The 21,414-nt window shown below is 38.6% G+C and overlaps 1 protein-coding gene across 2 annotated transcripts in view; it reads left to right on the forward strand.

Moving 5' to 3' along the window:
* The first annotated feature begins 405 nt into the window (after positions 1-405).
* Positions 406-21,414, forward strand: part of DOK6 (docking protein 6) — a 437,775-nt gene continuing 416,766 nt past the window's right edge. For both annotated transcript variants that reach the window (XM_019014250.4, XM_055368327.2), the window contains exon 1: positions 406-839. In XM_019014250.4, coding sequence (XP_018869795.1) covers positions 774-839 — 66 coding nt within the window. In that variant the 5' untranslated portion in view covers positions 406-773. The remainder of the gene's footprint in view (positions 840-21,414) is intronic.

Genomic DNA, 21,414 nt, shown 5'->3' on the forward strand with positions numbered 1-21,414 from the left:
TGGAACGGCCGCGAGTGCTTGGGAATAAAAATGTACTGTAAACAAGGCCAATGAAATAAGTGTCTCGCTCCCGCTGGCCTTCCGCGTTGGAAGTGTCCCCACTGCCCTTTCCCTGGTGCCCAGCTTGCGAGTGGAGATTTAGAGCCCGGGAATGAGGCGCCGTGTCCTTAGGAATCTCGCGCCCGGGGAGCGCTGCGGGACCGGGGAGCCGGGTGGGGAGAGGGCCTCGGGGCGCGCGGCGGCGGAGGCGCTCCCACCCGCGCGGAGAGGGATGGAGCGCGTCTTGCGAGCGTCTCCGAGCCCAGCCACCCCACGGGCCAGGGGGAGGGAGCGGGGCCGGCGCATCAGCCCGCCCCCCCCCCGGCCCGCCCCCTCCCCCCGCGCCGGGGAGCCGCGGTGGTGCGCTCCGGCCAGCTGTGCGCCGCCGAGCGAGGCGCCAGCCCGTGGGTGCTGCCGGGGGCGGCGGCGCGGTGGGGGCTCCCGCAGCTGGCGGAGGCGCGGGCCGCGGCGCTGGGCTCGCGGCGGGGAGCGAAGGTGAGCGCCGGAACGCGGAGGGCTGGCGCGGCTCGCGGCGCCGGGCCCCGTTCCCCGTCCGCGGCGGCCCTGCAGGCGACCCCGCGTCCCCACCGGCGAGAGTTCGGGGAAGAGCGGGCGGCGGCGCTGCTGCTGGCGGCGGCCGGCTGGATGCGAGACCCGCGCAGACCCGGCGGCGGACGGCGGCTCTCGACTCCGGAGAGCGGATCGCGGGGCGCAGGAGCCCGATCGCGCTGGCCATGGCCTCCAACTTTAACGACATAGTCAAGCAGGGCTACGTGAAAATCCGCAGCAGGAAGCTTGGGGTGAGTGGCTCGCTCGGCTTGCTCCTTCCCCGGCGCTCGTTCGGCCCGGCTGGCTGCCTGGGGGGGGCAGGGAGAGGTGACCCGTGCGGGTACAGGGCAGAGAGGGACCCGGCCCTTAGGCGGATGGCCCGCTTGTTGCTTGGCCAGGTGGGGGCCCACACCTGCCGGGGGGCTCTGCAGACGGACCTGGGGACTCCAGGAGCGCCTGAGTCCCCATCCTCGAGTGCACCGGGCTGTCTTCGACCGTGCGGGGAAGTCAGTAGACGAAAGGGGTTGTCAGTTCCAACGAGGAACGTGCCTTGGAGGAGGTTTCTTTGCGGTGCTATCCACGATGGTCTGTTCTCAAAAGTGTGCGCCTTTCGGGTGGAACTGCTCTGTGTGGCGACGCTCGCGTGTGTTTAGAATCACCATTTTCTGGTCTCCGCTTCCCAAGCTCAATTCGAAATTCCCGTCTGATGCCCTCCCAGCGCCGCGCGTCCCTGCCGGCTGTAGTTTAGGGCGCCTTCGCCGTGGCCGAGGGCGGCTCCCGCGCCCCGCAAGTGCTCCCCTACCCGGGGACCCGCGCCCGCGTACAGGCAGGTGTGTGCCCCGCGCCCGCCCGCGGTCACTGCTCCGTGACGGCAAAGTTGATGGAGACCTTTCCCTACTTCTTGAGAGATGCGCTGCCTGGCTTGGGAGGGAAACCGTGTAGAACCCAAGGGTTCAAAACTATTCTAGTGACCAGACGAGGCGGTAGGAGGGACTCACGGGAGGCAGCGGGACAGGAGGGGCAGTCACCTGGGCGGGAGCAGCCTAGACTTGGGACGCGAGAGGGAGGATGGAGGGACGGGCAGGAGGTCCCTGGGGAGCGCGCGATGTAGGGTGGCCTGGGAGGCTGACCCCGGCTGGCTGGTCCAGAAAAGCGAGGGGAAACTCGTCTGGGAAAGAAAGGGCCCCTGTTCCAGACTCTGGTTGTGTCTACCTCACTGTTCTCCAAGTTCCAGTTCTACCAGGCTCCTGCATCCCGGGGCAAAGGGTCCTTGAGCTAGAACCTTTGCTGTGTTCCCTGATGACTGGATGAATCCTCCAACTTGGAAAAGGGGAAAAAGAGGGGAGGACTTTGCTAATTTTTGTGTAAAAAAGAAAGCAAAAGAAGGGTAGTGTTAGAGGGTAGAAGAAAGATACGGTAGAATCCCCGAAAGAGGGCAGATCAGCAAGCACCAGGAGTCGCTTTGTCGGGAGTTGGCGGCGCCAGGTGTTGGGGACAGGAGGACGGGAAAGGCAGACTTGACTCTTGGTGCTGCCTCTGCTGGGTTTCGCATTAAAGGTGCAGACTGTACCCCAAGGACAACAGGGGCCCATTCTGGAACTTCAGCAGCTCTGTAGTAGGCTGGGAGGCTGCAAGAGCGAGTGCGGAGCTGGGTGACAGCAACGCCCCCCTTCCTCCAGCCTGGAGCCAACGTGCGCTGCCGTGAGCCCCACCAAGGCGAGAGAGAGCAGGCGCCAGAGTCGGATCCTCGGCCAGGTTTCAAGGGCTTTTCTTGGGTAGAAGAAAGCGCCTCATTCTTTTCCAGGGATATAAGGACGAACCCACGGGAAAAGCTGCGGTTCTCCAGGAGTCTGGTTGTTTCTCGCAGCCGGGACGCAATGCTCAAGTCTGTCACCACACAGCTGTCAGCCAAGGGAGGTGCAGAGCTGGAGGTGGAAGGGAGTCGTCTTCTTAACTTGACCTTTGAAGCCCTTTGCTTTACGACTGGATGCTTGATCATTTTTCTCGGCCTTTGATCTTCTTGAAATCGCAATTGTATCTGATGCCTCAGACTATATAAACTAACGGATGAGTTAAGTCCTAGACAAGATGTATGTCTGCGTTCACAGAGTCACCTGCATATGAAAATGAGACTGAAGAATGTAGCCTGAGCATCCCCTTCTTGCGCACTTGGCCCTGGAGTCTATAGGATTCCCCTCCACCCCATCCAAGCCTTCCAGGATTTCACACAATAAAAACTGAGTATGTAACCCAATTATAACATAGGGCCCAAGGAAAGTGCACTGAATGCTTCTTGGGTAACTATGGCATTCACAGCGTTTGAAATGTCATCTTGAACGCCATTTCTGCCTAACGATGTGTGCAAATGTATAGTTACACTTACAAAGCCTCTTTTGCTGTGTTCACTGTTTAGAGCTTTGCCTTTGTAAAGTGCAGCCTTCATAGAAAACAATAAAACTTTTATATGTGTTCATATAAAAGTTAATTGCTTTTGTCCTCCATTTCTACCTGAGAAATGTAAACTTCAAAGTTAGGTATTGAAACAGTTTTGTTTTAAATTAAATCAAAATATTAAATTCACCTTGACTATTTTGGGAACTTTTTTTTTAAGTCAGATACTTTTCTATTCAGAATATTCTAATATGCAGAAGAGTGAATTTAAATGGCAAAACTTCACATAGCTGGTTCTGTGAAGCTTACTAAGTTAAGTGAGTCCCATAAGATAGTAAAACTCTGAGCAAATATTGTGTGCCTTAAAGAGTGATAACCCAAATCATAAAAATTGAAATTATCCAAACATTAATATTTCATTTGCACAGTTAATAATACATATTCCTAATTTTATGGACTCAAAACTATGAACTTTTCCAAATAACATATTTTTTAACTCCAAGGACACGGTGAGTTTTGTATGATTTATGTCCAAAACTAAATTTCAAAATATAAATAATTATAATTGAACATGCATAGATATTTGATTTATTATGGACAGTACTCATGCTTTCAAAAATCAAAGTCTGTGATGTTCTAATGGAGAAAAAAAGGCCTGGATATGAGGCCGATTGCATTAGAGATAATTATTGACATGAAACATAATTTATGATGAAATGTTCTAATGTGCCCTTTGCTCTTCACAGATAAGTGCAATTTTGAATGAGGGCAGTAAGGCATTTCTTGTCCTCTAGGCAGCAAGTCAGCCCTTTCAGAGGGGCTTCCAGATTTAAGAGGTCAAAAAGGCCCTTGCCCTGTGTCTCACTGGGGAAGCTAGCAACCTGTTGAGTACAGTCCCTTACCCACTATTTGGGCAAAGAAGTAAAATTTAGTAAGCAAGGCATATATAGCAAAATATCCAGTCAGTGTTTGGTTTGCAGCCAAACTAAGAACTCAATCACTGAAAGCATTAATAATCTAACACTTTGTGTATTGACCCTAAATTTATCAAAAATAGATGCAGCTTTGTGGAGTGATCATCATCATCATCACCGTCATCACAGTCATTGTCATCAATATCACTGTACAAATTTTAGACTGCTGTACCTTGACTTATTCTAGACACAGACCTCACATCATTTTTTTCAAGGAATTCATTCAAATACATCAACATGACTATTCACAGACACATTGTATGCAGACAAAATAGTGTCTTCTACAGACATTTTTTATTTCTTACTCAAACTCAGGTGAGAGATTGGTGTTGGTATGTGTGGGTTCTGAAGGAGTGTCTCAGGATAGGGTGGTGTGTGTGTGTGTGTGTGTGTGTGTGTATTCAGGTACACACTCAAGTGATCAAATTATCTTGGAGTGCCCGCAGTTTAAGAGGCAGTGTACACTGGTGTTTGTGTGTGTATTACAGAGTCATATTGCGTTAAGCCTGAATTAGTTATAATAAAGAACCCCTGCATCATTGTTACTCAGAGTACATTGGGCCAGTCATTGTCACTTTGCACCAACTTCGCTGTAGGGGAAGCAGGGAAATGTGGAGGGACAGATTGCGAGTTTTGAAGAGCACTAACTTTATGAGCTGAGCACCTGTTGAGAATTTCACTTTTTGCATATTTTTGTTTTAACATCTTATTGTGGATTCACCTACCTCTTGCCCTTTGTCCCTTCTTGATTAAAACCTTAAGACACCTCCATTCCTGGCTTAAGGATAATTGATCTCCTTTCTGTAAACACTGTGAGTTTTCCTTTCCTCTCTCAACAGCTTTCCTCGGAGTATTTGTTCATGAGAGATATTTATGAAAATTTACCCTTTTATAGAAGCTCAATGATTAAAATAAATAGAAATAGCTGGACACGGTGGCTCACGCCTGTAATCCTAGCATTTTGGGAGGCTGAGGCAACATGGTGAAACCCCATCTCTACTAAAAATTACAAAAAGTCAGCGGGGTCTGGTGATGTGTGCCTATATAGTCCCAGCTACTCAGGAGGCTGAGGTGCAAGAATTGCTTGAACTTGGGAGGTGGAAGTTGCTGTGAGCCGAGATCATGCCTCTGCACTCTAGCCTGGGTGACAAAGCGAAACTCTGTCTCAAAATAACTAACTAAATAAAATAAAATAAAATAAATAGAAATGTGCATATGTGCATTTGTATATTTTGTCCTTTAGACCATGTTACAATTTCTTTGGTCTCCAAGTCTGTAAAAACTAGTTTGTAAAGAGAGATTATATCTTGCATGGCATGCATTACCAATTTCCCAAGAATTAGATGCAATAAATATATTTAAGGTAAAACATATAAATAACTTAGTCATTCTGACCATTTAAAAATTCTAAAGAAATTTCAGGATCATTACTTTGTATATGAATTTCTAATATATGGATTTATGGTGCAGAAGTTATAATGAGTGTGTTTCAGTCTTTACTTGTCTGGAATATTGTGAATCCTGGACATTGTTTTCTGAAATGGATCTGTGGTATCTATGTTTATTTATCATTTGTATATTTATCATTTCTCATTAAATACTAATTTAGCAGATGACAATTTCAATTATTTGAACTCTCTATTTGATTCCAGATTTTTATTCATGGTGACAATTATGCATATTCCTTACGCTGTGTGTAGATTTGCCACTTACTTCTGTATCTATACATATTCCTGCAAATAATGCTAGTTCTTAGAATTTTCCAGTAAGCAAAGATCTTATATATCTTCTACCCAATCCCTATATTTTGCATTATCTTCAACTGCATGTTCGTGTGTATGACATCTGATGTATGCTTAGAAACTCTATCTCTATTGGCAATTTTTTCCTTTTAAAAACATCCCTCTGTCTGCAAATGAACATGTCCGATGTTCTTTGAATTTCAAAAATTAAGCCAAAGACAATGAAAATTAAGGTAATTTTTACAGTAAAAACCAAATACAGACGTTGTGGCTGGATTTTGCTATTAAATTATTATGCCTATGTAAGACCTGGCAGAGGCGGGTAAATCAGAGAGAGTTATCAAGATTCACATCTCAGTTTTTATCTTGATAGATTTACAGATGACTGCTGGCAAGGTGAACTTTAAAAATGGCCTTCCTTTTCTTAGAAAACAAAGATAATACTCAGTACTTAAAGAGATCTTTCAAATGACTGAAATTAATAGACAGTGAGCAGGGAAGTGCTACAGTGGTCAAATATCTTTCTACGATCTACATTCCCAGTTTCCTTAAATGTCTTTCAAACACGCACAGTAATGGTGAATATTTTGGATCAGTATAAAATAGAATACGGAATAAAAAATTAGTTTAGGCTGGGTGCGGTGGCTCACACCTGTAATCTCAACATTTTGGGAGGCCGAGGCTGGTGGATCACCTGAGGTCAGGAGTTCGAGAGCAGCCTGGCCAACATTGTGAAACCTCGTCTCTACTAAAAATACAAAAATTAGCGGGGCGCAGAGGCCAGCGCCTGTAATTCCAGCTACTGAGGAGGCTGAGGCAGGAGAATCGCTTGAACTCGAGAGGTGGAGGTTGCAGTGCGCTGAGATCGTGCCACTGCACTCGAGTCTGGGCAACAAGAGCGAAACTCCATCTAAAAAAAAAAATAGTTTACTATGAAGTATATATATTTGACATAAATGTCATCTTTTTGAAGTATTTTTCTTAGGTAGCATTGCCCTCTTTGGATCATAAACCATGTAGAAACTGTTGAGTAGGACACTTAAGTATTTGTATCTTTGGACTGTTTCTATTTACATCAATTTTAGAAACTGTAGAAGATAAAAGGTATGCAATACAAACAAAATTGAAATTATCTGTAGTCCCACTATTTAAAGATAATCTCTAGATTCACATATTTTGAAATGCAGTGCTGGTTTTGAGGAAGACATAATTTCTATCAAATAAGATAAAATAATTAAAAGGGAGCATACTGTAATTTCTTTAGCCTCGGTTTTATTACTTGTACCTCACGTTAGTCACAGTGTTTTCTGTTTTTCTTCAAGGTCTTGTAACTTTGTCCACAGAGTCCACAAATTCTAGATAGGGAACATTTTCATTAACTTTCTGCATAAATCCTCTTTAGATTTATTTTAAGATACAGAGCAGTATTATCCTCTAAGTAATTCATTTTTATATTGTTACACTATTACTCAATGAGAATATTGCACCTGTCAGTCAAGGTGGATAGAATAAGAAATGATATTTTGCTATAAGCGAGAGCAGAAATTAATAAAGAAAACTATTGTTTACATGGTACTTGCAATGATTAGTGATGGTTGTAACCTTGCAACATGTGCAAAATATTTTGTCTGCCATTTTCCTGAATTATTTGCAACAGTTCTTGGTTAATTTTTATTTTTGGCTTAACAGTAAAATTACTGGGAACAAAGACATATTAATGCTTAGTTTGAGACTTCATAATGGTAACATAATCTCACTACATTTTGTATATATTGTGCATCTCACAACTTGTAAAGACTTATCACACATATTATATAAGTCTTATGGTAGGATTTTAAACATATATTCAAATTTTAACCCCCATTCTGTACATAAACTAGAATCCAAAAGAAGTAAGGCAAATCAGCTGGAGTTATTGAGACACAGCTTGGGTTTGTGTGTTTGTGTCTACAAACCTAGGTGTATAACTTCAAGTTCAGTGTAATAGCTGTTATAGAACAGCTACCACTTTGGAGTATATATAGACAAGTTCAACACAGTCATGTGTACCCTTCAAAGTCAAGATGCTTTCTTTGGTATCTTGGTTTAAAGCTGATACAATCATTCACTGTACTCAATGCTAAGTTATTTAGATTGCAGACAAAAATGCTACTTAGTGAAAGAATTTATGTCACAATAAGGAAGTACTATGCAGATACTTGTCCAGGCCACACTGAATTGACACAATTTCATTTTCATTGATACCAAACACAAATTCACTAACCTCTCCTTTCAAAAAAAAAAAATAGAGCACCTTTCAAAATTTACATGACAGTGTCTGGGTAGAATTTTACAAGTTATTTAAATAGTTAAATATCTTTAGTTTAGCATTACCTTTATTTATGGAAGATGATATTTTGTTTAACCTGGCTTTATAAAAGATTATGTTTAAATCAACTTAATGAAAGATGAGTTCATTTAAAGAAAACCTAAATATAAAAACTATACAGATTAATGGGGATCTGACAAATCAAAAAGCAGTATGTGGTGACATAGTCATGCCTCACATAGTATGACAGTGTTAGCTAAATGCCCAGGCATTGACAGTACTCAACCACAGCATGATCTCAACTCAAGAGACTGGATTATTTTGTTTGTTTCTTATTTTTGTTGCTTGCTGCTTTAAAGGGGGCCTAAATCAAAATAGATGTATTTAAATTATGTTCCTTTATTAAAAAACTATTAATTTTTTAAGTTGCCTATATGCCAATCTCTTATTCAAATGTGTACATTTATACATAAAATGTATTACACGTTGATGTGGTTTGGCTGTGTCCCCACCGAAATCTCATTTGAATTGTAGCTCCCATAATCCCCACGTGTCATGGGAGGGACCTGGTGGGAGGTAATTGAATCATGGGAGTGGTTTCTCCCATGCTGTTCTCTAGATAGTGAGTTCTCACAAGATCTGATGATTTTATAAGGGGCTTCCCCCTTCACTGGGTACTCATTCTCTCTCCTGCCGCCCTGTGAAGAGGTGCCTTCCACCATGATTGTAAGTTCCCTGAGGCCTCCCTAGCCATGCAGAACTGTGAGTCAATTAAACCTCTTTCCTTTATAAATTACCCAGTCTCTGGTATGTTCTTACAGCAGCGTGAGAATGGACTAATACACATGTAGAAACCTGTGTAGTAATTTTTTCCTAACGATTTTTCCATTGTAAATATGGAATTGCTTTTTTCTGATTACTCACTACCCTTTGGCATGTTTATGTGTGTATGTATATGTGTGTACACACATATATACATATATGATGTGCTATATATTGAATATGTATGTATTTCCAAATGGCACATTACTACCCATACACATGGAATTGCTATCTTTCCTGAGTGGATAGCAGAATGCACTCCCCACCTCTGCACCAGAAGAAGATGTTCATAAAATGCTTTTGTAGAATACAAGGAAAGTTTTTAATTCTATGAACCATTTTATGTCTACATTAGTCTTTACTTGGAAAAATAGATGCAATATTTGTCTAAAATTGGAAAGTTCGTATTTTTTCCCCAAAACTATAAAAACTATAACTTTAACACCATGGCAACTAGTAAATTTTATATTTATTTTTGTTTACATAATTCTAGTAAATTTTCTCACATGCTATGCAAAAATAAGAGTAAAATTATACTTTTCACATATGTCTCCTTGCTTTGAAAAATATTCCTTTTTGTTTAAACTTACTAGCAAATAGGAATACATTTTCCAGAGTGTTTTAAAGACCGTAGGGTAGTTCTGTAGAAAGCATCCATGTCATTTTACTCTTGCTTTCATAGACTTCACCACATATTTGGAATCCTTAAGTTTTAGCTATATAAGTCTTCTAAACCAAAGTACACCTAGTACCAAGTCATGATACTGAATTTACCTAGAAGCTACCAATTTTATGTATAAGTATGAAATATACTATTCTAGACATTTAAAACTGGACAATTATTTAGCACTGTGAAGGCCACTCAACACATTCTGTTGTTTTCTGATATTTTGAATAATTATCTATATTACCTATCCCTTTATTAAAAAACAATCACTCTCAACCACGACTGCATATAGGAGTGACCTGCAGAACTTGATCCTTCGGCCTGGGCTTTCCTCACTGAATTGGCCTGCCTGGAGTTGAGTGTGGGTTTGCTTTAAAGTTCCCTCAAGTGTTTTTAATGTGACACCAGAGTTGATAATTGTTGCCATAAAATGATACTTTTTTAGGAAACAGAAAATATGTAACATGCTAGACTCCTCTAAACTGCTAATTACACTGTTGTTAGTGCGAAGACCTCTGAAATATAAAGTTAATTATCCATTAAATCCTTTATGTAACACTAATTTCCTGACAGTCTATAATGCTTTATAATGTGAACACAGAAGGAATACAACAAAAAATTTCTTCGATGTACAGAAATTGACTTCATAAACAATGTAACGAACGTGAGTAAATCCTTTCTGAGAACTTTCCAGGCTCTCTTGATACATGACTGATGCTTCTACCAGCAATGTGGATGCTCTTGAAAGATTTCAATTGTCTAATTTGTGTATACTCATCTAAGTAATTAAGATACCACGGCTATTTAAATTGTACTTAATTTAAGACTCACTGAGTTCTGAACAATGCAATCACGATTTTCCCAATGGGAGATTCAGTGCATGAGGCTATATTTTAAAAAAAACCAGTAGCTCAGAGTCAGTTTTGTATTCTACATAAACCTGGGCTCATGGCTGTGAAAGACAGTTGCTACCCTGCAACACCTTGCTCCTGATATCTATGAGGTTTATGTTTTATGTTCTTTTCTTTGTTCTTTGTTTCCTACTTAAAGAGATAGGGCATAGATGGATAGATGGGGGGAGAGAAAATCGAAGCAATATATAGCACATACCTCTCGAGTTCATGCAGATTGTAGGTACCCTTGTGGTTTTTAGAGAAAGTGACCATCAAGCTGAGAAGTCGTGAATTAAGAAGGGTTTGTTAAAAAGTTCTATGCATAAGACACAACATATCCAGGTAACAATATGTGTCTAGATGAGATGAGTGTGGAGTAATGAGAAAAGATCCAGAATAAGGGTGCTTGTAGTGTTCTAAGAAGCTGGGAAGTTACTGATGTGTTTTACAAGAGGGGTTAAATGTTCACTGTCAAATTAACAAAATTCCTGAGCCTGGGGTGTAGAATAGATTGTAGTGAAATAGGACTGTTGGCAAGGAGCCAATAAGAAGTGAGTTTCAGTATCTAGGAAAGGTACTGCATGCTTCTACAGGCTAGCCAGGATGGAGAACCATTGCCACAGAAGTATTTTGTTTTTCTAGCTCTTGGGAAAAATGAGTCTTTCACCTACTATTGTTTGCATTGAGAAGCCATCTGGCAGTCTTATTTTTGCCTTTTGAAAATGATTAGTCTCTTTTCTTCTGTCTGCTTTTAACATGTTCTTTATCTTTGGTTTTCAGGAGTTTTGTTATGACATGTAGAAATATAGTTTTCATTCCGTTCATCTTTCTTGAGGTTTATAGGGCTTCTTGATTCTATGGCTTGATATCACTCATCAGTTTTGAAACATTCTCCACCACTACCTCCTCAAGTATCAGTTCTGTCCATTCTTTCTCTTTGTCCTTACTCGTATGTAAGGAAGCAGATATATGGCAAGTAATTACTACCTTATCTCAAAGTGTCTTTACGCTTTTACTCTTTCATCTCTTTGCCTCTCAGATCTTCAAGATAAATATTTTTCTTGCATTTCTTTCAGTTTGCTAATTTTCTATTCAGCTGCAAATAATCTACTGTTAAAACTATTCATTGCTATCAATTTCGATGATTTTATTTTCATGTCTAGAATTATCATTTGGTTCATTTAAAAATTATACAAATAAAGTATCAATTTTATCTTTGGTAGTTTTCAATGCCTTCGAATATATATACTTTTTGTATGTGTGCAGCATTTGTGATCATGAGCATGTGGGCTTTCTTGAATTACTTAGTACACCACTAACAGAAATGGAACTTTCTCACTGGTTAATGGCTTTTTGTGGAGGTAGAGGTCATGTGATCCTCCAGAACTCCGCTGAGAGACAGGAGAGTTGGCCATGGCTTTTCCTTCATTGTGGGACCCTCTACCTGTGATAATTTTGACTTGGAATATTCTCAAAACAAGTTATCTACCTCCATTGTAGCACTATGGCTTGTGACAATGACGGTGAAGAAAAATAATGATTTTACTTTTGAGGGTTATTTTTTTCTCTTTTGTTTTGGTAACAGCAGTGGCAAGACCGACTCCCAGAGATTCTACCTTAATTGATTTCTGGGCAAGAGAATTATTTGTTTCAGGCTTGGTTTTTATCTCAAGTGATTCTAGAATAAATGAAGTACATTTCACCAGAATAATTTTTAATGCAAGTTGTTTTTCACCATATATTTCCACTGAGCCCTAGAGAGCTAGGATAAATAGGTTAAAGTATGCCTCCGTAAGTAAAAAAATAAAATAAAATAAATGTCTATATCGGCTACTTGTCATTTCTTTATTTCAGCCAAAATTTGAGTCTCTTTCCCATATTTGGAAAGTACTCCCACATTATGAATGGTGAAGGTAGCAAATAAGGTCTTGCGTTATAAAAGATGAAATGCCCAAAATGCTTATCTCCCTTGCAGCTAGAGCACAAGAACATGAGCTGGCTTTTACAAATGCCAGGAACCTAGGACCGACTTTGAGTTAGTGACAAAAGAGGCAATTCAGTGGAGGAATCTTCGCAGGGGAGGAGAGAGTAGTCATTTCTACTGGATCAATGTAATGACACAGAAGTAGAAACAATGCAAATTGCTGCATCTATTGTCTCAAGTGAATACACACATTAAGCCACTTTAATAACTTTAGAGAATATTTATGGTTGCTTAGTCTTGAACCTGGTTCTCCAGTCCTCTATTCCTATTTTGAAATAATAAAAACTTTAATAAATTCCTTTCTGTCTAAATCAGCAAGTGTCAGCTTCTGTTGCTTGCAGCTAATACATATAATTGATAAAACAGCATTATTGGAAGTGACCCAATTTAGTTTTAAAATATCTTAAAATCATCAATGTTTTAGAGTAGTGAATATTAAATAGTTGTCTTTAGCAACAAGTAGATAGAATTAATTTCTCTTTTGTTTACTCCTAGCTTGGACATTAGAGCATCATTAGTGATTTATTCTGTTCAAACATGGGGATTTGTAGGAGCTTTGATATAAGGATACATCCAGATCATATAATTAAGAAAAAAGTTTGTTTTAAATAGGGACCCACACAAATACACATAACATATTTTAGGCAAAGGTGGAAAACTAATTTGATAAAGAGGAGGAATGCCTTTTCAGCAAATGTTACTGGAGTAATTGAACATCCACGAGCAAACTAAGTGAAACTTCACATAAACTTCACGCCTTGTAACTCAAAACAGGTCACAGACTTAAATGTAAAACATAAAGCTATAAAAATTTTTTGGAAAAACATTAGAAGAAAATCTAGGACTAGGCAGAATTCTTAGACTTGACAACAAAATCATGATCCATAAAAGGAAAGATTGACAATTTCATCTTATTGAAATTAAAAACTTTTGCTCTGTGAAAGACCCTATTAAGAGGATGAAAAGACAAGCCATTTACTGGCAGAAAATACTTAAGGACTATACATCTCTGACAAAAAACTAGTATAAGACACTCTAAAAACTGTACATTTAATTTTTAAAAAACCATAATTCAACCAGAAGACGGGCAAAGGACATGAACATACATTTCACCAAAGTTGACATATATACAAATAACCACATAAACAGGTGTCTGACATCATTAACCATTAGGAAGATGCAAATTAAAACTACAAAGAGATATCATTACACACCTATTGGAAAGGCTAAGAAAAAGTGACAACACTAAATGCTGACACGAATCCAGAGAAGCTGGATAGCTGGATCACTCATTACTGGCAGGAATATAAAATGGTTCAGACACTCTGGAAAACAATTTGTCAATTTCTTAACAACCTACATATGCAAAAATGAGACCTGGCAATTGCACTCCTGGACATTCATGTCAGAGGAATGAAACTTCTCACATACAAACCTATTCATGAATGTTCATGGCTGCTTCATTTGAAATAGTAATAAATTGAAGATAAACCAGATGTCCATCATTAGGTGAATGATTAAACAAGCTGTAGTTCACCAAATTATGCAATACTACACAGCAGTAACAAAGGACCAAACTAATAATAAATCTCAGAAAATCATGGTGGGTGTCTATAAAAACACCAATCATCAAATTTACATACTGTGCAATTTCATTCTATTAACATTCTTAAAATAATAAATTGTAGAAATGAAGAACAGGTTGGTAGTATCCAGAGGTTATGGACAGGAAAGAGGGTATGGGGTTTGTGTGTGAGGTAGAAATGGTTATAAAAGCAAAGAATGGCGAATCCTTTTGATGGTTGAAATGTTCTGTATCTTGACTGTAGTAATGTCAGTATTTTGGTTATGAAATGAGATGGTAATTTTACAAGAAGTTACTATGGGGAAAATTGGATAAAGAGCATGCAGGGTTGTTCTGTGCTGTTTCTCACAACTGCATGTGTAACAACAGTTATCTTAAAATTAAAAGCTAATTAGAAAATGTAAGAAGGAGCATCAAAACCTAGCCTCACTTTACAAACATGATAAGCCATCCAGTGGGGCACAATTATAGTGGAAGTAGCGTAGAAAAATGGAAAGAGTACGCTCTTTTAGAATCAACTGAGGGATTTAATTAATAACTTGTCAATTATGAATTGTGTAACCTATAGTAAGTTTCAAATATCTTTAAGTCTCACTTTTCTTAATTATGAATTGGGTAGAAGAACACCAACCTCATTGTTGAGTAAAATAATACTTTACAAGATCAAAAGAGTGCTTAGTCTATGATGCTTCAACCATTGAATGGTAGAATTGATTGACAGATACCAAAAGCCTCCTGGGACAGACCTTTGAAAAGGAACCTATTTCTTGGCAGCTCTTCTGAACTGGGGTTCCATGGGAGAAGAAACTCTTAATTCCTTGAGTCTTCCAATGTATGTAATGAGTTAACTTCCTTCCTGTATGGAAAATGGTAGCAACTGTTCAATACTTGTGAATTGAGGAAAATAATGACTCAAATCATTTTTTTGTAAGTCTTAATTCTCTCATGAAACTCAGGTTGAGAAAGGCCAAATTTTGATCGATGGGCTGTCAATTTCTGCATATCATCAAGAAAACAGATAAAGGGGAAAGGTGTCATTCTGTGATGGTTTGAATCATGAGACCACCCCCAACCTTCCAATATGAATTTTGAATGATTATTACTATCTTAAAGATAGGCACCAGATATTTATTTTACCACAGTTTTACCCCAGTAGCTAAACTCAAAGTCTGATACAGTGAGTTCATGTAGATAGCCGTATTGATATATTATGTAACATTTTGGCTTACTTTTTGCAAACATCTGTCCAAGGATGCATTATGTCATTTTCAGCACCTAAAGGTCAGTGCATTCATGAGATAAATTCTGATTTTGGAAGAAAAATCTTAAAAAAGAAAGCCATATTTTGAGGGTCACAAAAGAGAGGTCAAAAATATTTACCTCAACCTTACGATTCATATATTAAATCCCAAGGTTACTAAACATGTAAAAGATTAATCTATGGCTTACAGAATTTTAAGGGATTTTAGGTTGACTGTATATTCATATAAACATTTCCAGTGAATACACTCATCATTTACAAACCCATCATGTAGTTAGCTTATTTAACTCATAATTAAGGGCATATTTAACAATACCGTCTTCTGTAGCTACTCCATTTTCTTCTGCTTTCCAGATCTCTAGACAAATTTTTTGGAAGGAAGGAAGGAAGGAAAGGAGGGAGGAAGGGAGAGAGGGAGGGAGAGAGGGATGGAGGGAGGGACGAAGGAAGGGAGGGAGGGATGGAGGGAGGGAAGGAGGGAAGGAAGGAAGGAAGGAAGGAAAGAAGGAAGGAAGGAAGGAAGGAAACAAAGGGTGGGAGTGAGGAACAAACACGTCCTTAAAATGAATGAATGTGTTTTTGCTGAACAGTCTTAATAGGACAACAGTTATTCTGAAACTCAAGCCACCATGGCATAGAGAAGCTAAATTTGCATTTTTGCGTAGAATTTAACTATCTGTATAAATATGTGAATACACAAGTATGATTTAGTGGAATAACTCTCCACATTGTCACCTGTGAAAACATAAAAATGTCTTTTCTTTTGGAGACAGTGAGAATTGTTCCCTTCAAAGTGAGGACTTTACATCCTCTCCCACTGTTCTTCCTAGAAATGCAGCAGAAAGTGGGAGAAACATCTGCCTTCTGTTCTTAATAATTTATAGACCCCAGTATGGCCCATTTAGAAATTTCACCTATTTAAGAACATGCTCAAATCCTACTCCCTCCAGACTGTATCACCTATCATCCTCATCCTGGAAGTTTTCTACTGTCTCTGAGCTGATGGAGTTATTATTTGTAACCTAGGCCCACCTCATAGGGCTGTGAGGGCTGTGCTCAGCACAAATCCAAGGGACTGCATTTATATAGACTATGTTCTGATCACTTTGGAGTTGTATATATAATCCTGGCACTGTTTCAATATACTGTTTTCATTCTTGCATGTTTGTCTTTGGTCTCCTAAACCATTTTAGTTGTTGGAATGTTATGGCAATTATGCTATTTTTAATTTTTAAATTTTTTTATGTTTATGGATACATAATAGTTGTCCATATTTATGGAATACATGTAATATTTTGATACAATAATGCAATGTATAATGATCAAATCTTGGTTATTGGGATAGTCATCACCTGATTTTTCATTTATTTGTGTTGAGAACATCCAACTCTACTCTTCTAGTTCTTTTGAAATATACAATAAATTATTAACTTTACTATAGTCACCCTCTTGAACTATCAAACACTAGATCTTATCCTTCTATCTAACTGTATTTTTGTGCCCATTAACCAACCTCCCCTCCCTACTACTTTTCCTAGCCTCTGGTACCCACCATTCTATCCACTATGTCCATGAGATCAATATTTTTAGCTCCCACATATTGTGAGACACGTAACGTTTGTCTTCCCGTGCCTGGCTTATTTCATTTAACATAATGACCTCCATTTTCACCTATGTTGTTGCAAATGACAGGAGTTCATTCTTTTTATGGAGGAAGAACATTGTGTTGTGTATATATAACACATTTTCTTTTTCATTCATCCATTGATGAATACTTAGGTTGATACCATATCTTGGTTATTGTGAATACTACTGCAATAAATATGGCAGTCATGTATCTTTTTGATATACTGATTTCCTTTCTTTTGTATATATACCCAGAGATGGGATTGCTGGATCATATGGCAATTCTATTTTCAAATTTTGAGGAACCTCCATACTGTATTTTAGATGGAAATAATTTTTATTTCCATCAACAGTGTGCAAACATTCTCTTTCCTTTGCATCCTCGCCAGCATTTATTATTTTCTGTCTTCTTAATAGTAGCCATTCTAATTGGGGTGAGATAATATCTCGTTGTGGTTTCTATTTGCATTTCCTAAATGATTAGTGATGTTGAACATTTTTTTCATATACCTTTGACTATTTGGCTTCTTTTGAGAAATGTCTATTTAGAACTTTTGCCCATTTTTAATCAGATTGTTTGTTTATATTGCTATTGAGTTGTTTGGGTTATTTATGTATCCCGGTTATTAACCCCTTGTCAGTTGAATAGCTTCACATATAATTTTTCCTATTGTGTAGGTTTTCTCTTCACTTGACTGATTGTTTCCTTTGCTGTGCAGACGCTTTTAAACTTGATGTGATCCCATTTGCCCATTTTTGCTTTGGTTCTCTGCTTTTGAGGCCTTACTCAAGAAATCTTTGCTCAAACCAGTGTCCTGGAGCATTTCCCTAATGTTTTCTTTTAGTAGGTTCATAATTTTAGGTCTTATTTAAGTTATTAATCCATTTTGATTTGATTTATGTATATATTGAAAGACAGGGGTCCAGTTTCATTCTTCTGCATGTGGTCTAGATAGTTTTTGGTGTTTGTTTTGGACTTTTGGGATTATTTCACTTCATTTTATGTCAAATGCAAATGGATGATCTTTTATTATAATATCTGATAAGTTTTATATTTTCATCTAAGCCTGATGAATAACAGCTTTTCTCAGTGAATTCTGAGAAATATGTAAAGTAGAATTTATATTTAAATATTAAACAGCTTTCCTTTTTAGAGATAGGGCCTTGCTCTGTCATCCAGGCTGGAGTGCAGTGAGTGGGATCATGGTTCACTGTAACCTTGAATTCCTGGACTCAGGTGATCCTCCTGACTCAGCCTCCCCAGTATCTGGGACTACAGGCACGTGCCACTTTGCACAGCTAATTTCTTTTCTTTTCTTTTTTTTTTTTTTTTTGGTGGGGATGGGGTCTTGCTGTGTTGCCTATGTTGGTCTTGAACTCCTAGCCTTAAGCAATCCTCCTGCCTCAGCCTCCCAAAGTGCTGGGATTACAAAGTATAAGCCATTATGCCTAGCCTGAGAGCTTTAAAATAAACATAAAGGGAATATTTATTTAATGCCAGTCAAGAAATGGCTGCTTCTAAATTTCATATGAGAGTAATAGTTAACTAAGAAATAATAGTGAGGAAAAAACTTTTTTTGCCTAAGTACATGTATTTCAATTATTACCTGGGACTTTTTCATTTTATGGTTCTCTCTTTTGAATTGGGGAAAATATAAATGTTAATCATTTTGCAGTTGCAGTTTAGTGTTCTCTGTGAAATGAGGTTTATATAAGCTACATTTGCCCATAGAATACCTTAATTACTAGGACCCAAGTGGTTTGAACACTCCATTGACTTTAAAAACAAACAGCAGTGCAAAACTTCTGTGTCTTTGATGTTGAGCTCTAGAGCCATCTTGACTAAATTTTAGAAGACTTCATTACTTAGAAGATAAAGTTCAATGCCTTTTCAATGAAATTCTATTTTGTAACTGCAGTAAAAGAGAGATCACTGAGCTGCATTCCCATCCAAAACGCGCACATAGCTATCTTGATACTCATGGTTTTAACTAGTCACAACTCCCTTTTAAATGACAATAAAAGTGTGCAGAATACAAAATAAATAAAGTCCCAAATAAAGCATCCAAGAAGTTTAAGTCATTATGCTTTCTGCTGACAGCTTAATGTCAGTATCTGACTAGAATGTGAAGGGGAAACAGTAAAATTACTTTTCAAAAGAAAAGTAATAGCACCTAAAGAAATAGCACCTAATGCATTTGGATATTCATGATTTACCCAGGATTCGGAATTAAAGGTGAAGTAAATAATTGTTTTGCTCTGCAGTTAGAATCTGTAATGTATCTGGTAGGTTTTTCTTCAATTACAAATATTAAGGATGTGTTAGTATATGTTTAATATGTGTTAATTAAGGATATATGCTAATAGGAAATAACCAAGGATGAAGAAGTAAAAAGATGGCATTAATACCAACCCCAGCATTTACTATACACAGGAGGATACAATGATATGTAAGACCCTTTCTGGCACAAAAGAGGGCAGTCAATAAACATTCGTTAAATTGTTAAATAAGTTTACATTCGGAACTGCACCATTATGGTTTTGATTGATATGTACAAGAATATTGGCACCACCTTCGTAGAGGCACTTTGTAATATGCACCTTTGTAATTAGCTTCAGCAATATCAATCGATTGCAATGTAAAGCCTGTAATTGGAAATATGCCAGCGATAATATATTTTATATCTTACCTAAGAGGTGTTATTCGATGTTTAATTTTTACAAACTACATTTTATAACTTCAACTAAATTTATTTTTTGACTTTTTTTTGTGAACATACTAAAATTTAGCTTTTTAACGAATAAAACATACAAAAAAACACAGCAAAGTACATTGCTGTTTTGGAGGGAAGAGATTTTGTTTTAAAGGCTATCTAAATTTAAAAAAATTAGTCCTGCATTGTCTTTAGATGTATTTGTTATATTGTGATTTTTTTCAGTTACTATTTTGACTATTCTTTATGTATATATTTGTCTTTAAAATTTAATGCAAAATTTCAAATAGTATATACAATAAAATTGTGCAGCAACTTTTACAGCAAGTGAAATGCTCTATTAGGAATCATCCCAACAATATGAATTCTTACTGTTTTTTACACACAGTACACCTTTAACGCAGCTATACTGTTCCGTGGGCAGGTCAGATATCATTTTCTCTTTATTTATTTATTTTTATTTTTTTATTATACTTTAAGTTCTAGGGTACATGTGCACAACGTGCAGGTTTGTTACATATGTATACATGTGCCATGTTGGTGTGCCGCACCCATTAACTTGTCATTTACATTAGGTATATCTCCTAATGCTATCCCTCATTTTATACAGGAAGCCCATGAAGTTAAGGAAGCTGAGATAACACAAGAAGGCTCAGATCTGTTACACTGATTTCTAGCGCCTTCTCAGAACACCTGTTTCAACCACTGCACACAATTTCATGACAGTGTATTCCACCCTTACCCCAGAGAAGGTTGGAGTATCTCTGAGGATGCCGATTGGTGTGCCACCCTAGATTAGGACATGATACCCTTTTTCTATATAATCTACAGTAATTCTAAGGCTCCTATTTTATATAGTTTTTCCCCAATTTAATTGGAACCATTGGCTGTATCTATTTCAATTCACAGTCCCTGATGAGTGCCTCAACCAATCTCAAAGGTAATGTCACTAATGATTCCTCAGATCTCTTGATCACTTTCCCTGTTATGTGTGCAGTCTACCATCTTTGAAACCCTAAGATGCATGCATCACTTTAAATGTACTCAAAGATTAAGACAGGTTCTCAATTGTACTTATTTTAAAACCTGAAAAACCTTTACAAAAACATTCTGTATACAGCAGTATGATTCTGAAATGTCTTTTCTTCCATCTCATTGATGTTGGTTTTGATAACGTGATTTTATGACTTAGCTGGAGCTTATCAAAGACTACATTGTTTTTGTCTCTGAAAGAACTCTCCACAGACTTCTGCTTCAGGAAAATCCAGTACTTCAGATTATTAACATTATTTAAGCCCCAGCTCAAGAGTACCAAGTTCTGAATATCACCAGAGTGTAATGCAGACAAAGAACTTTGGAAATAGAGACATTTGGTTGAGGCTGTGGACTTTCCTTCTTCATACCTCATCTGTAAAATGGGCATGAAGTGTCAAATGGCCAACTCCCATAGGGTTATTGCAAGACGTAAATAAGATAAAATTTGCAAAATGCCAGGTGCATGGTAAGCCCTATACCATTTTACCTATTGATATTGGTATTTCTAAACAAGAAATACAGATTTGATTTGCCACAATGAAGGAGTATCTTTACATTTAATTTCACCTCTTTGGGGACGACTTCTTTTTTTGCCACAGGGAAAACAGTTTTATATCTGATACAGTCAAAGTGGAAAGCTATGATGTTTTAATCCGGAGAAATTACTTGATTACATGTGGTTTTAAACATATTCATTGGACAAAATTGTGTGCATGGATTGATGCATGGGAAAGACACAGAAACTGGTGTGGGGTTACCAGGCTGATGATGTCTTGACCACACTCTGCATTGAGGCATCCCAGCTTCCTCACCTGGAGAACTGG

Source organism: Gorilla gorilla, chromosome 17 (assembly GCF_029281585.2).
Source record: "Gorilla gorilla gorilla isolate KB3781 chromosome 17, NHGRI_mGorGor1-v2.1_pri, whole genome shotgun sequence".
NCBI lineage: Eukaryota > Metazoa > Chordata > Mammalia > Primates > Hominidae > Gorilla > Gorilla gorilla.